At 54.0% G+C, this 15,035-nt stretch overlaps 6 protein-coding genes across 6 annotated transcripts; 3 read left to right on the top strand and 3 right to left on the bottom strand.

The window, feature by feature from the left end:
• Positions 1-2,087: 2,087 nt before the first annotated feature.
• Positions 2,088-3,157, bottom strand: EsH8_VI_000325 (uncharacterized protein; the record flags this gene model as incomplete). Its single annotated transcript, XM_083271578.1, has 2 exons — positions 2,088-2,914; positions 3,103-3,157. The coding sequence occupies 2 exons, from the start codon at positions 3,155-3,157 to the stop codon at positions 2,088-2,090; spliced, it is 882 nt and encodes a 293-aa protein (XP_083126752.1).
• A 2,554-nt stretch (positions 3,158-5,711) lies between these two features.
• Positions 5,712-6,903, top strand: EsH8_VI_000326 (uncharacterized protein; the record flags this gene model as incomplete). The annotated part of the gene is made up of 4 exons (XM_083271579.1): positions 5,712-5,785; positions 5,841-6,073; positions 6,146-6,206; positions 6,264-6,903. 4 exons carry the CDS (start codon positions 5,712-5,714, stop codon positions 6,901-6,903), a joined length of 1,008 nt encoding a protein of 335 aa, XP_083126753.1.
• A 170-nt stretch (positions 6,904-7,073) lies between these two features.
• Positions 7,074-8,153, bottom strand: EsH8_VI_000327 (uncharacterized protein; the record flags this gene model as incomplete). The annotated part of the gene is made up of 1 exon (XM_083271580.1): positions 7,074-8,153. One exon carries the CDS (start codon positions 8,151-8,153, stop codon positions 7,074-7,076), a length of 1,080 nt encoding a protein of 359 aa, XP_083126754.1.
• A 1,805-nt stretch (positions 8,154-9,958) lies between these two features.
• On the top strand, positions 9,959-10,755 carry EsH8_VI_000328 (dolichyl-phosphate beta-D-mannosyltransferase; the record flags this gene model as incomplete). The annotated part of the gene is made up of 2 exons (XM_083271581.1): positions 9,959-10,056; positions 10,137-10,755. 2 exons carry the CDS (start codon positions 9,959-9,961, stop codon positions 10,753-10,755), a joined length of 717 nt encoding a protein of 238 aa, XP_083126755.1.
• Positions 10,756-10,979: 224 nt separating this feature from the next.
• On the bottom strand, positions 10,980-11,909 carry EsH8_VI_000329 (SDR family NAD(P)-dependent oxidoreductase; the record flags this gene model as incomplete). The annotated part of the gene is made up of 2 exons (XM_083271582.1): positions 10,980-11,686; positions 11,744-11,909. 2 exons carry the CDS (start codon positions 11,907-11,909, stop codon positions 10,980-10,982), a joined length of 873 nt encoding a protein of 290 aa, XP_083126756.1.
• Positions 11,910-12,473: 564 nt separating this feature from the next.
• EsH8_VI_000330 (uncharacterized protein) lies at positions 12,474-13,499 on the top strand (the record flags this gene model as incomplete). The annotated part of the gene is made up of 2 exons (XM_083271583.1): positions 12,474-12,667; positions 12,731-13,499. 2 exons carry the CDS (start codon positions 12,474-12,476, stop codon positions 13,497-13,499), a joined length of 963 nt encoding a protein of 320 aa, XP_083126757.1.
• Between the last annotated feature and the right edge of the window lie 1,536 nt (positions 13,500-15,035).

Genomic DNA, 15,035 nt, shown 5'->3' on the forward strand with positions numbered 1-15,035 from the left:
CGCGTGTATCAATCAAACGACACATTGCTCTGCTCAGCTCCCTCAATCGCTTCCCTTTTTTTTTTCCTTCTTTTTTTTTGTCTTTATCTTTGTCCTTTATCTTCTCTGCTACTGGTCTCATTTCCATACGTCAAGCGACACCTTGTACCCCGTGTCAGGTTAAGTGAAAAGGGGCCAATTGCGTCCCCGCAAGACCCAATACCGAACAAGACACCAAAGGGATGCGCGACAAGCAAAAACCCCAGGGCAACGCGGACAGGGCTGTGCATTGAGGGGAAGTCCTTTGGGGGCCCTGAGGTAGGGGGAGAGGAAGGGGTGCATTTGCCAACTTCCCGGAGCCAGGTTGCCCTGTTGTGGAGCGAGAGAGAGACAGAGTGAGAGAGAAAAAAAAGAGCCACCTTTCTCCATCTTTCTCTCAGGCTGGACGAGACTTTGCAACTCGCAGGCAACAATCCAGGGGCAGATGTACACTTGCTCCAGCTCAATGCCGAAGCCGCGCGCACGCCCGCCAGTCAGAGGAAAGAACTGCTCTTCTTAGTCTTGGAATAAACTCCCAACTAGCCACCCATTAACTCTCCCTCCCTCCCCTCCGTCGGAGCATTTACTGCTTCGCCACGCCGAGGAGGCTCGTTTCCTTTCCCGTTCCAGTCTCTATCTCCGCGCGAGGTGAGGGACTAGCATTCTTCCTCCCTTGGGTTGAAGAAACCCTCCGCCCAAAACAGGTGGTCAGTTGCCGTCCGTCGCGCAAACGTGGAATTCGTGATCGAGTGGGCCCCTCCTACCCCCCCCCATCGCCAAGCCCTCCGGTTCCCTCTTCCGCACTGCCTTAACCCGCTTCCAGAACGAGGTAGGAATCCCACGGAAACGGAACGGGCTTGATCGGGGTCCTCCTCCCAAGGGTAGGCGTGCAGGTGGCGGGCAGGTAGGCCGAAGAAAGCGCGTGGGAGGGGTCGTCTTCCCTCTCTCTCTCCTAACCGCCGCCGCACCAGCTACCGGCCCGCCCTCATCGTCGTCCTACGTCACCATCCGAGCGGCGGCCTCTCCTTTGGCGTCTGCTTGTTCGACGCCGTCCCGCCAAGAGAAGGAACAAAACAGCCCGCCCCCCTCGATTTCGCCTAGCGCATCTCTTCTTTGTTTACTTTCCCTTCTGGGGCAACTAGAAGCTAGAAGTCGTCTTGCCCGTTTTGCCCGGGATAGACATGGTGTTTCTCCCACACGCGCGTCCCTCGCTTTGTGTATGTCTCCCCAATCCCGGCCCCCAAAAGAGACTTAAGTTCCCACAGATGGTCGACAACTCAGCTCAGGCACCTCTCATCCAGGCACGGAATGGGGGGGTTTTTTTTTGTTTTTTTTTTTTGTTCCTTTGGCATGGTCTCAGTAAATTCGTCTTTTCATTTTGTTATTTTCCATCAAAAGTTTACACTAGCAGCGGAAATCTCGCCCGTTGCGTGTCTTGGCCAAGATCTGCAAACCCTCGGCTCGCGGTGACGCGGATTGGTGGACCCTCAGATTCTGTCACGGTCTGGACCAAACACCAAGGGCCGCACAAAGACGTCATCCCCCCTCCCAGCGACAGATGATCCCACATTCAAGTCGAGACTTGCACATGTCGATGGCTTCGGTCCGGCTGCCCTTTGCACATTACTCACGTCGGCCATCACAGCCAGCTCATCCTACCACGCCTTTGCGGCAGTGTCAGTTTCGAGGATTCTTCATGTGCGTGTGGCTGACCCAAGCATGGATCGCATCAAAGTAGCCAAAACATGATTGACGAGCTGCATGTGCAGTTACCCTGATATGTACATGTTCCTCCCTCGTGCCCATCGAATGCTGGTTCAAACCCGAACCGAGATAGAAAAAGCAGAAGAGGAAAAAAAAAAGAATCCCGCGCCTCCTTTTTGCCGACCCATCATAAACCTGCGGGATGAAATGAGAGTAAACCCGCTCGTCAGACCTGAACCTAAACCTCGACCGTCATGGTCTCATGTTGCTAGTCCATTGGGACCGTTCGACCTCGTCTACCACAGCAATGGGCGCAGCGGCTACCGCCGCTTCACGCACAACTGAATTGTTCCAGACTACTACATTCAGACCGGGCCCTGAGAGCGAGTCTTGCGTGCAGTCCTGCCGACGGGCGAGATGACCTTCTTCACGTTTCTGGCCACTTTGTGGCCCAGGGACTCCTTTTCCTTGCGAGGGGTTTCCTTATTGGGACTTTCCTTGACACTGTCTTTCTTCGAGGGCGGCTTGGCGGCGCCGTTGGTGGCAGGCCGGCCGGGCTTCCCAGTCTTGACCTTCTTCTCGGCTGGCTTGTCCTCAACCGTCTCCTCCTCTGCGCCATTGGCACCATTGGCGCCATTGGTTTCGTTCAGTTCATCGGCCTTGCGCTTGGCTCCCGTCTTGCCCTCTGACGGGATAGCCAGCGACGCCGTCTCCGGTTCTCCAGCACCGGTAGCCTCCGCATCGTTGAGGGCGCCTGTCATCTCGACATCCTTGGTCGATGTGCCGTTGACAGCTTCAGGCTTTTCAATGATGGGCTCCTTGATTGGCTCTTCCTCGACGACCGGTGCTTTGACGGGTTCTTGCGCAATAGGTTCCTCGACAGATTCCTTCACGGGTTCACTGGCAGGCGCGGTCGTGACGGCGGACTGCTCGGTAGGGACAGCTTTCGACTCATCGACGCCAGTGGTCGCAACCGGGCCATCCTGGTCGGGGACTTCCTCGACAGAAGCCGGCTTTGGTGCATCGGGGCCAGGTTCCGCAGCGGCAGGCACATCAGCAGGCGGGGTGAGCACAAGAGGCTCCTCCAACTTGGCGGCTTTTCCCTCCTTCTCCTCGACAGGCTTCGTCTCAGCGGCTACTGGCTCGGTGGCTTTGTTTCCTGTCTCGGTTGCGGGAGCGGCAGTCTCGGGGACTGTGGTGGGAAGCGAAGGTCAGCGCATGGGGGTCTGAGCACAATGTATGTGTGTGTATGCGACAGGTGCGGTGTAATGCTTCGCCCCGTACAGCAACGAATATTCAGGCAGCGCAAGGCGCGAATCTCAGTTGCGCTGTATGGGGTCGTTGCGATCACGAAGCGAGCTTCGACGGCCTCGTACTCACCTTTTTCTATGCCTGCGATGGCAGGAACAGCTCCGGGCGCGGAAGTGGCATCCATTGCGATGACGTAACGGGTATCGGGTTCGGCGCACAGTGCGCGATGAGTGAGATCGCTGTCGGTCGTGGAATTGGGCTCAATGGCCGCACTCGAGTGTCGATGAGGGTTGAAGATGATGAGAATTGCTGCAGTGATGCCTATTGGCGATGGAAGATTGTAGAGTAAAGGATGAAGTTGAGTGGGAGAGGGGACGAGAGAAGAGGGAAGAAGAGCTGAAGTTGGAGTCGGAGCATGGGAGCTCCTCCTCACCGGCTGGGCCAGCTGCAACCGCACAGCAAGTCATCGCACAGAAACACGGGGTTGGGGGAACGCTCCTGGTTCCACGGGACGAATCAGTAGCGGGAAGGGCAAGGGCGGCTCGGGACACGCCATTCCCCATTGCCTGTGTGTGTGTGTGTGTGTGTGTCTGCGCGGTCCATCGAGTGTGGTGCTGGGTGGCTGATGCCGACCGACCCTTAGCTAAATGGAGCAGGGAGCGGACCTCGAGCGACGAGAGTGAAGCTGCGAGGTTGCAAGGAGATGGCCAGATGCCGCAAGGTTCCCCTCGTGGCAAATTGGGTGGAGAGGAACCTCTGCCGTCATGTCAATCTGACGTGACGAGAGCTCCAGTACTCCACGGCCAAACCTGGCGATCTCGAATGCTGCAGGGCTGGAGCTTGGCCCCGGTTAAGAGCCGGTTAAACCAAATGAGGCCTAGCTGCTCGATGAGCCGGGCCTGTTGAGGCGATCGGAAGTAGACCACCAGCGACGAAGCCGACGCCCCCGGTAGCAAGCGTTAGGTTAGTGAAAGACACCTGCTGGAGTGTGATTTCATCGGGCGTGTGAGGACGGGAGGAGGTGTAACAAAGGCACAGAGCTCTTTGATGGTAGGGGCACAGTGTTGCAGGTCCGTCTCAACGTTTGTAACGCCCGAGTCTTTGCAGACGGTCATGGGCCGTGTGTGTCAACTCCAAGAGCACTGTGGAGCGAACTCAGTTTCTCCCACTGGCGAGTCTTCTGCTCGCACCGGCCTGGCCAGGTCGTGCGTGGTGTTGCAGCAGGGCGAGAGGAGGCGATGCGGGGAAGCACGAATGGCTGGTCTCGATTGCATGGTTTGCATGCCCAGTCTCCACAATCCCTGGCCAACTGTTTTCCTGGGGCCAATCGACGCTCGTTGCTGAACCAGAGCCACGTCTGAGCTTCGGAACGGGCTGCACGCCATCTGTGATCTGCTCGAGGGCTGCAGCAACACATCAACTGGAGGGATGCGTGCATTGGATTGGCTTGAGGGCCGGCTCATCGTTTATGGTAGTTGTCACGCAAGCATAGTGAGCAAATCTGTCAAGACTGGGTTGGCGTATTTGTCGCTCTAACTTGGGTTTGGTTCAGGGTAGGTCTTTAGGTACCTTGTTTACAACACTGAGTATGCCACAGGCCATTGTGAGCTCTGTACTATGTAAGGTAGTCTCCAACTGCCGACACGTGAGGATACACGTGTCCACGGGGTGTGTTAGCTTCGATCATGGTAACCTTCATCAAGGGAACTTCGTCATCCATGAATAGACATACTTGAGTACACATATCTTTGCCTGAATCTTGCCTTTTGTCCAGCTTCACTGTTGCGTCCTGCTTTACTACTCGTCCGCGTCACCTCACGACGCCAACAACCTATTCGCCCGGCATCCCACAACAGTCCCTTTCCCCTGTTAGAACCGGAACGGTTGTCAAGGGGCTGCACTAAAGTAGCTTTGTTCCTACTCAAGTATAAATATAAAATTTCTAGACTTTCTGCAAAAACTGTCCTGCTTTTTAAGGCGTATTATCTCCAAGGCACCCGTCCGCTTACAAGATGATGATTTACACCTCTCAGCCTACCAGGTGCCGCCTCAGAGCATTAAACACCCAACCTCTATATGTACAGCCGAGCAGATTGTGTGTTCGCCTGTATAATTGTAACAGTGGCTGACAGTGACTGACTGGGGCAATAAATCAAAGATGCGCCAGTGCAGGCAAACGTGCCTGCGCTGCTATCAACATGGCTTAACAGAGGTCACATGGACTGTGCCCCGCGACTGACGCCAATTGTCCAGCTCTGCCGTGACAACACCATACACGGGCATCCACTTTCCTCCACCATCTCCGCCGCAAGTCCGCCATAACATCACCTACACTAAAACCGGCACATTGAAATTCCGTTGGTAGGAGTAAATGGGGTGACCTAAAGATATTTGCATTATATGAATAGTTTTAAACTCACTCGAGCGGAACTTCTATCATGTTAATGTCCGCACCGTTAACTTCCAAGCTAGTTTTGCGGAGGAAGTACGCGGCATTCAACAGCGTACATGGCCCGGTCAGACTCTCGGTCTCGCGCTTGATTCCGATCCCGTGGCCCAAAACCATGCAATATCTGGGCAGTCTCACCAAGTATATAATGGAGCAAATGCTCTCAAAATTAACACGATCAGTTCTAAATCAACCGGGTCGTAAATGCGGTACAATTATTAACTTGTCTAGACAGCAACGATCCCGAACTAAACCTATACCCAGTCCCCTTGCAGGCAAAATTGACAAAATGTCTGCTCAGTGGAATCCCCTGAGAGATATGCCTAGTCTGCATGATAAAGTTGCCATTGTCACGGGCGGAAAGTAAGTACATGGAATATCAATTATTGGAGCAGGGGGCTAACAAAGCGCCCAACAGCAGCGACATTGGCCGCGAAACAGTAAAGCTTCTTGCACTGAAGGGAGCGAAAGTCTACTTCACTACACGATCCGAGGCGAAGGCAAACGAGGCGCGGAAGCGCATCCAGGACGACCACCCGGAGATCGACTCAGATAAATTGCAATCGATGATAATGGATGCAACTGATCTACGGAGCATATCATCAGTTGCCGATAAATTGAAGGAAAGGGAGAGAAAAGTTGACATATTAGGTGAGTCTGTGAATGTTGCACCATGACTGCATCTCCTGGTCTGATGCTTACGCTGCACAGTTCACAATATAGCTGCTGGAACGACCTCTACAGAGCTCGTGGGACCTGGATGGGAGATTCACATGGCCGTCAAGTATGTTGAGAGGTTTTCCGAGCCCGACGAGTTACGTTTCTAAAAAGTCTTGCGCAGTTTGATCGGGCCCTTTGTTTTTACGAACCGCCTACTTCCCCTACTCAAAAATGCCCTCAAGGAAAAAGACTCAGACGTCCGAATCGTGACAATGAGCTCCAGCGCTCAGACTGCGATGGTCCCGGCCAGCTACAAATTCCGCTTCACCTCCCCCGACTTCCTCCGCAACCCCGTCCCTCTGCCACCGTGGCAGTGGCGCTACCTCGGCCGCTTCATGTTCGGGTTCGACACGACTCGCTATGGAGTCTCAAAGGCCGCCAATTTGATCTTCGCACAGGAGCTGCAGCAAAGAATGGACGAGCAGAAGCTGCCGATTCTCTCAATGGCAGTTCACCCCGGCGAGGTTGCCACCGTGGGCGTCGATTCGATCAACACTGCGTTGGTAAGGGCGATTGCACGCTGGACATTTTTGACGCCAGCGCAAGGCGCCGCAACGCCACTTTTTGCCGCCGCTGCGAAAGAAGTACGCCAAGATCCGGTCAAGTACAAGGGGAAATTTGTGTTTCCCGTCGGCAAGATAGGAGATCCCAACCCGGTCGCCCAGGATAAGGAGCAGGTTAGGGGCCTGTGGCAGAATACGACGGGTGCGGTGAACAAGCAGCTTCTGGCTGATGGACTCCCTATTCTAGACTCATGGTGATTGTAGCATTAGAGATGGCAAGGTGTAGAAATTTACTCCAGTTGACCGAGAGCGGACCGTTACAATGGAGTAGTTTGTATTTTCGTGTCATATGCTGTTCTTGAACAACAATTTCGTGTGTTCTTTTTAGACCCAATCGGTTGGAATACCACAGTTGGTGCATTCTGTTTCTAGTATGTCACAGATACAGCATCTCCAGTGCTGACAATCCAGTTTTCAACCTTCTCGAGTCCCCACAAGACTGTGAAGATCAGTCGAGCGTACTCGTCAACCTCGGCAGCCTTTATGCCCTTGGACAGAAGGGAGTGCCCCTTGAGACTATATAGGAACAGCGGATCCTCTTTCTTGGCGACAGCCTCCCACCGGGCAGCTGACGGGGCCTCCCAAAGCTCTCCTCGCAGAGTGATGCAAACATCTCCGGCGCAGGCGTGACTCCACGTTTCCTTGAGGCTGGTATACACACCAGTGGCAATGCTCGTGAGCAGACACGTGCGACGCAAGGACTCGGAGAGGACGAAGGCTCTAAATAGGCTCGGGACCACTTCATCTTTGTCGAGGTCCTGGTCACATGACATGGATAGTGTGTTTGGGAGGATGGGCGATGTATTTGCGTCCAACACAGCTGACTCCCATAGCTGACGCGCCCACAGGCGGAGGGTGTCTATCAGGGATTCGGCTTTGGCCCGCCGGGAGATTGACGGGGAATAAAGAGATAACAAAAGGTGGATCAGGAGGGCCTGGGTGCGGGCTAAATGCTCCCTCGTTGAGAGCAAGGGCATGAAAGACAGATCAGTTGTGGAGTGAGCGGACAATAGGTTCATGATGTAGCCATTAGAGACAGCGTCGACGACGTGTTCATTTTCCGGCGTGACGGTTTGCGTTATAGCGATAGCTGCGTAAGCGTCCTGTATACACTGCGGCAGTGCCGCCGCGGAGTAGAGGTGGCGGTGGATGAACGGGTTGTGGCCTTTGCGGAGGAAGCAGATGAGCCAGGACTGTAAGCCGCGGACGAAATTTGTGAAGACGGCGGCGGGCGGGATGGAGGCCGGCGGCGAGTGTTGGTAGGCGATGACCCAAGATGGATATTGGAGGAACCAGTTCAGGCCTTCAGTGTGAAAACTCGAATGGCTTGCCGCGTCGGTATCGGTCTGATTGGCGACAGAGGAAGATGACGTTGATTCTGTTGTTCTGGCGGTATTCAGATCCGATGTGGTTGGTGGAGCAAAGAGGGCTTCTTCCATTGTGTCCATATCTGGCCCTTGAATCTCGATGTCGTCAATGCCGCTTCCCGGCCATGGCGAGGGGATTTCCCAACCGGACCTTAGTCTTGAATCAAGGCCATTTGACGATAATGATGTCGGCAGTCGAGGCCGGCGGACCGCGGGATAAACACAATCAACTTCCTTATCCAGACACCGCGAGCAAGCCGGCAGAGTCTGGTCGCAGCGTCTTTTCGCCTCGACGCAGGCAAAGCAAGCTCTTTGTTTGGATCTTCGACCCATTATTGCCCGTCTATGGATATTGGAACTGGAACAATTAATCACTGAGACAGATGGGTCTTGTCGATGGTCTGCTCACTTCACGAAGTCCTAGAAGGAAGCCTTGAAACAAGCTTCGGCAGTATGGGCTAACGCATTGGTAAGTAGAAGCGGAGATCCTGCGGACTTGGCTGCGGAGATCGAGCTAAGCTAAATTGTGTGCACACAGACCATCATAGGAACTTACAGGCCAGGCGAACTCATTTCGCTGGCCAGTGCATGTAGAGGTGTTGGGTACAAGGAGTTGCTAGGGCTCATGCTCTTGTAATTGTAATTACTGATGCCAATATGTAGAGAAACCCGATCTGACAATGATGTTTCTCATAGTTGGTTTCTAGAGGATTGGACGAAGCTAATTATAACTCGAGTTCATGGGGCACCACGAAGTAGCCGTGCCTTCCGCAACGCAATGTTGTGGATTTATGAATTACTGGCAGATAGATACTTGAACTGGGGGCGGCAAATCGCCTGCCGACCAAAGCCCCCCATTAGGAAAGATGGCGACTGCAGACAGCTAGCCTGTTTTCAAGTAGCATATAGTTAGATAGGTTATTTATATGCATTCAGGTGAGCTGTTGGCAGCTGGGTTGGCTGTAGGTAGTAGGTAATTATATAGGTTAGCTATAGGTCATAAGCAGTTAAGTAGGTTAACTGTAGGTAACAGACAGTTGGATTAGTGAGCTGTAGGTAACGAGTATTCAAACACGTTGGCTATAAGTAGCTGGGCTGGCTGTTAGTAACAGACAAGTAAATAGCTTGACTGTGGACAGCTGGGCCGGCCGTTGACGATAGTCAATTGAATAGGTTGGTTGGCTGCGGGCAGCTTGGGTGGTTGTATTGTAGGCAGCTTGGCTGGGCTGGCGGTCTGCTGTACCAACCTCGGGCGACATAAATGCCTACCTTGCAGACCCATAAAATGGAAGCCTGCAACCAATAGCTTAGACTTACTTTAGCCACTGATCAATTTACGGGGGCGCAACCTAGGGAAGATCTTTGTCGCGAGCTAAAGATTGACATTTCGTTACGGAAGGCATTCGTCCATTCCGGCAAGAAGCTTTTTGCAGGACAGTTTAGAGGGAGGCCAGCAGTACATGCCAATGCTCAGGGTGAAATGAATATAAAATTGAAATCAAATCTCAAGATGCTTCCAGAGGGCTTTTACGATTCATAAGATTCCGTCTTAGGACGAGTGCAATAAACCATCAACAATTTTTTCATGGTTCATTGATCGAACTAGTGATGCACCAAGGCTGGAAAGGGAGCTGTGAGATCACACTTGGAGCTCCTGGCCACTACCTTGTCACCCCCCTGGATTTCAGGGGCTAGACCAAGCTTAGTCATCCAACCACTAAAGGCGCCAAAATAGCATTCCACCGCCAAAGGACAGCATCGCCGGAAAGCTTCACCACCGCGCAACCAACTTTACCACGCTCCTTTCCGCCAAGCCCATTCCGAATCCACGCGAATTTTCTCTTCGACCCTCTTCCCTTGGACACCGATTTTCTCAAGCAACAGCAATGGCGGCCAACAAGTACTCGGTCATCCTGCCGACCTACAATGAGCGTCGCAACCTGCCTATCATCACCTGGCTGCTGAACCGCACCTTCACCGAGGGGTAAGCGTGCCTTTGTCTTATTCTGGCATGCATCATCACCTGTCTGCACAAAGCATGCTGACCACACTTCCTCTCCACAGCAACCTCGACTGGGAACTCATCATCGTCGACGACGGCTCCCCCGACGGCACCCAAGACGTCGCCAACCAGCTCGTCAAGGCCTACTCCCCGCATGTCGCCCTCAAGACCCGCTCCGGCAAGCTGGGCCTGGGTACCGCCTACGTACACGGCCTGCAGTTCGTCACCGGCAACTTCGTCATCATCATGGACGCCGACTTCAGCCACCACCCCAAGTTCATCCCGCAGATGGTCGCCCGCCAGAAGGAGGGCAACTACGATATTGTCACTGGCACCCGCTACGCTGGCAACGGCGGCGTTTACGGCTGGGACCTCAAGCGCAAGTTCGTCTCCCGCGGCGCCAACCTCTTCGCCGACACCGTCCTGCGCCCCGGCGTCAGCGATTTGACAGGCAGCTTCCGTCTGTACAAGAAGGCCGTCCTCGACAAGGTCATTTCAAGCACCGAGAGTAAGGGATACAGTTTCCAGATGGAGATGATGGTCCGCGCCAAGGCTATGGGATGCACCGTCGCCGAGGTGCCCATCACCTTTGTTGACCGTGTCTACGGCGACAGCAAGCTGGGCGGCGACGAGATTGTCGAGTACGCCAAGGGCGTGCTGTCGCTGTGGCTGAAGGTCTGAGGCGAAGAAGCGTGTGGGGGAGAAAATAGAACTGATACGATACCGAGAATCTTTGTTTTGCTGCCGGAAACATTGGCATGAATTGGGCGTTGGGGGACGGGAATACAAGTACCGATACCTAATTATTTGCAAGTCACATGAAATCTACATCTTGTTTGGTGATGTTGGGCTGCTCCGGGCTTTTTGTGAAGCTGTGGATTCGCCGCCCAACCCCCGATCGAAGCTTACATGTTGCGACCGCCCGTTACCATGATTGTCTGCCCGGAAACATAGCTAAACAGCGGGCTGACCACAGCCAACACCGCCGACGCTGCCTCGGTCGATGTCCCGGGTCTCCGTAGCGGGATATCTGCATGCGCCTGTGCCTGCTGCTGCTCGCCCCCCTTCGGCCCCTGCGGAATCCCCAGCGCAATCTTCTCGCCATCCGGCCCAACTATGAACGCGCCCTTCTCCTTGGCATCTGTCAACCTCGTCTTGATGTGTCCAAATGCAACCGTATTCGCGCGCACGCCAAACGCAGGACCCCACTCCTTCGCAATCGTCTTGGTCAGGCCCGTGACGCCCGCCTTGGCCATGGCGTAGTTGGCCTGGCCCGCGTTGCCGTGGACGCCCGAGGTGGAGCTAATGTTAACGATGCAGCGGTTCTCGCCGTCCTTGACGCGGAAGTAAGGGGCCGCAGCGCGGACGAGGCGGAATGGCGCCGTGGAGTGCAGGGCGATGATGGTGTCCCACTGCTTGTCCGTCATCTTGTGGATGACGCCGTCCCAGGTGTAGCCGGCGTTGTTGACAATGTGGTGGATCTTGCCGGAGCCGAACTCCGCGGCCTTGGCGACGAGCGCGGTGATGTAGTCCGCCGAGAGCATGTCGCCTGGCACGCTGATGGCTTGGCCGCCCGCGGCGTTGATGCTGTCGGCGACCTCTTGTGCTTTCTCTGCGCGGGGGATTTAGTCACGATACGGCTCTCGGTGAGAGGTAAGGGGGGCCGTACTCGCGTCAATGTCAGAGACGACAACCTTTGCGCCCTCATTTGCGAAGAGCCGGGCTGCCTCGGCGCCGATACCCTGGCCGCTGCCGGTGATGATGGCCACTTGGCCGGCGAGCATACCCTTGGGGTAGTTCAGGTGGGAGGCAATTTGCGCTACACGGTCAGACATGTTTGCGACGATCAAGAGGAGTCAATTTTATGTGGTTGAGTATGGATGCTTGTCGCAGTTGAACCGAGACCTTGCTCGCGAGACTATACAAAGCTGAGAAATAGGTAGACGGGGCCCCGTGAGTGTTGCACTTGGGGTTGCAGCTTTGAAGCTCCAAGCTGCCGAGGTTCCCCGCGGTTCGCAATCCCGCTCCCCCCTGGCAAGGTATCGCTCGTTGGCTAGTGGGGTGCACCGTCGGCATTGAGCAGCCAAATCGCCAGAAGCTTGCAAACTAAATCCGTAGATCCTTCAAAAGAGACTTGTGTTAACCGGTCCAGTTGCAGCAAATCGGCCGTCGAGCCCTCCACAGTCACTGAATGAGGGATATTCCTCCGGACAGGGCAGTATGAAAGATGACATTAGCCACTGGAAAGAGCTACCCGGATTTAGCTTCGACTCTGAGTAGGGGCTTTCTGGGGTACCTGAGCTGATGTCTTGGCGCCCCGTCGGGGATTAGATAAGATAAAGGAGGCCCCGTCCCTGTTTTGACGACATGTCTCCCGCGAGTCGCCCACTCACCCCTCCATGCCAAGTTTCGACAGAGCCCGCCATTCCACAACCATGTCAAATCGCGGAGGTCGAGGAGGGAGAGTCTTCAGAGGCGGCAGCAGTGCCCCCGGCAGAGGTGGCCGTACCCATTCGGGACCATGGGGGAGACTCAAGCCTGTCGACTTGGACCCTCTCGACAGCATCGGCCTCCCCTCAAAGGGAGACACCCGGTACGGCTGCATCCCTGCCCATTGAGCAAGGGGACAGGCGCTGACAGACCATCCTTTTTGCAGGCTCCTCGATTTCAAGACCCAAGAACGATACTACACCAAAATCGTCGAGCGTTACATGACCTTTTGCTCCGACGCCGGCGAGCGCGACGAGCTCCTCCGCCGCTTCGCTACTCTCGACCTCAAAGACTACCCCTCCGTTTCGGGCGCTTCTTCGCCTCGTCTGAACGACCCCGCAAGCACCAAGGCCCTTTCGGATGTTATGATGGCTCTGCGTAAGCTCCGCGAGGGCATAGTGGCGTCGAAGCGGATAGACGAGTTCTCGATCCAGGCATACCTCTTCAACATCCGCCTCTCCATCCTTGTCAAGCACCCCGAGTCGTACCACCCTGCCATTCTCCACATCCTAAGGACGATACATCCTGCCCAGAACTTGACCAGCGTCGAGTTGCAAGAAGTCTTGGGCTACTTGGTCCTCGACGCGGCATGTCGACGCGGGGACCTGGCCGAGGCATACGCAATAAGGCACCAGTACAGGTTGCGCGATGCGAAGGTAGATGCGGTGCTGGGTGCGCTGGCGCATGACAACTACGTCGCTTTCAGGAAAGTCCAGAGGAGCGTCGATGGGCACAAAGCGAAGCTCCTGGAGTTTGCGGAGAACGAAATCCGGACACACACATTAAAGTGCTTCGGGAGGACGTATCTAGCAGTCGACCGCGACTGGTTAGAGAGGTGTGCTGGGACGAGCTGGGAGACGCTTACCAAAGAGCATGGCGTAGGTTGGGAACTTGACGGGGAGAGAGTCGTCATCCGGAAAGTCAGAGCCAAGTAAAGACGAGACGAGACGTAGGAGAATATGTGTGCATTTGATACCCCTGAATTATACAAGCGTTCGCCACCTGCTGCACTCCTGTAACCCGGTGATCTCAACCGTTCCTCTCCGCTGGTTTGCTACTAGACTACTAACTGCCTTCATTTCACTTGTCCATGGCAAACTTGGGATTGAGAACAGAGTCCCACCCAGTGTTGTGGATCGCAAGTCAAGTTGTCCATATCAACGCCACAACTTCCTAGGTCATGTGCTTCTCCCATGTTAGACTAACCTGCCCACGCTTTCTAGTAAGCATTGTTGAACATCCTCGCATTCTCGAAGGTCTTTGATTCGTCAGTGTATGAGGGCTGGTCCAGGTCATCGTCCATAGCCCTAAGCCTTCGTTACTCAGAGTCTTTTGGGATTCCTGGCGATTTCCGTTGTACTCGTTGTTTTTTAGGCCCCGCACGTAAGTCCAAGCCTCGATAATACATTTAAGAAGAAGGACTGAAGTAACGGCGTGCTCGAGTTGTTGAATTCGTGAGGCGTGTGCTCTATCTTCCATGAGTCAGACAGGTTTATCCACGGCACTAAGTTTAACATCTCCCGTCTCCCGGAAACAAGGCTCGGAGTTTTTGATAGACGGAATTCCAATTTTATCATCAAACTCAGTCCGTTGCTGCTTCCTGGAATCAGTAATGTTATCAAACTGCGCAGCAAGGCGGAAAATACTCACATCAATAGCGGTTCACCGTCAACTTGAGCACCTCAACGCCAAAACCTATGCTTCTAATTTTAATCTACACGGTTTCTATAAAATATATTCCACAGTGGTTATCTATATAAACAGCCAACATTTTGTGTCTCATTGTGGCTCGGTGCACTTGAATCTCCCGCCGTCCTTGGATTGCGCTACCTGCGTAAGCGAGGCAAGTAAGTGCGCTAGGCACCGTTATGGACTACTGATTACTGAAGCAGGGAACCCCGGCACTGCAATCCATGATGTATGTATTTTGGTTTGTGAATTTTGAACCGCATTGCCCATTCCAGATGTATGTTTAAATTGAGCAAATGGGAACCCGACCGGCCGGGGCGGTGCCAGAAGTAGCCGCCCTCATGACGGTTAATTCAACGCCCACAATCCTGTACCTCCTCCTCCTCATCAATGGAAATATTCACAATTCTTCTCGCTGTGTACTTACTTTACTACATTGCCAAGCAACATATATTGTTGGTATCACAGGATACCCGTACCGGTGAGTAGTTGGATGGATATCAACATGTATACCGACCCTGAGAGTTATTTGAGCCGCAAGCAAACCAAGGTCAGAATTAAGTTTCATTAACAACAATCAGGGACAGAGAAGCAGACGACGCACCATGAGCTTGCAGCATATATAAAGTTTAACAATATTTACTCCCAAAATCAAAAGCAATCGGCGGTGACCTAGAGAGTCCCCTAAAATTTCGAGAATGATGCTTTATCAAACCTATCTTGCCTCCCGCTCTTCCCGTGATAAGCTACACAACGTTCGAACCGGAACTGTGAACCAAGGC

The sequence above is a fragment of the Colletotrichum jinshuiense genome, chromosome 6 (genome assembly GCF_051148585.1).
Source record: "Colletotrichum jinshuiense chromosome 6, complete sequence".
In the NCBI taxonomy this organism is placed as follows: domain Eukaryota; kingdom Fungi; phylum Ascomycota; class Sordariomycetes; order Glomerellales; family Glomerellaceae; genus Colletotrichum; species Colletotrichum jinshuiense.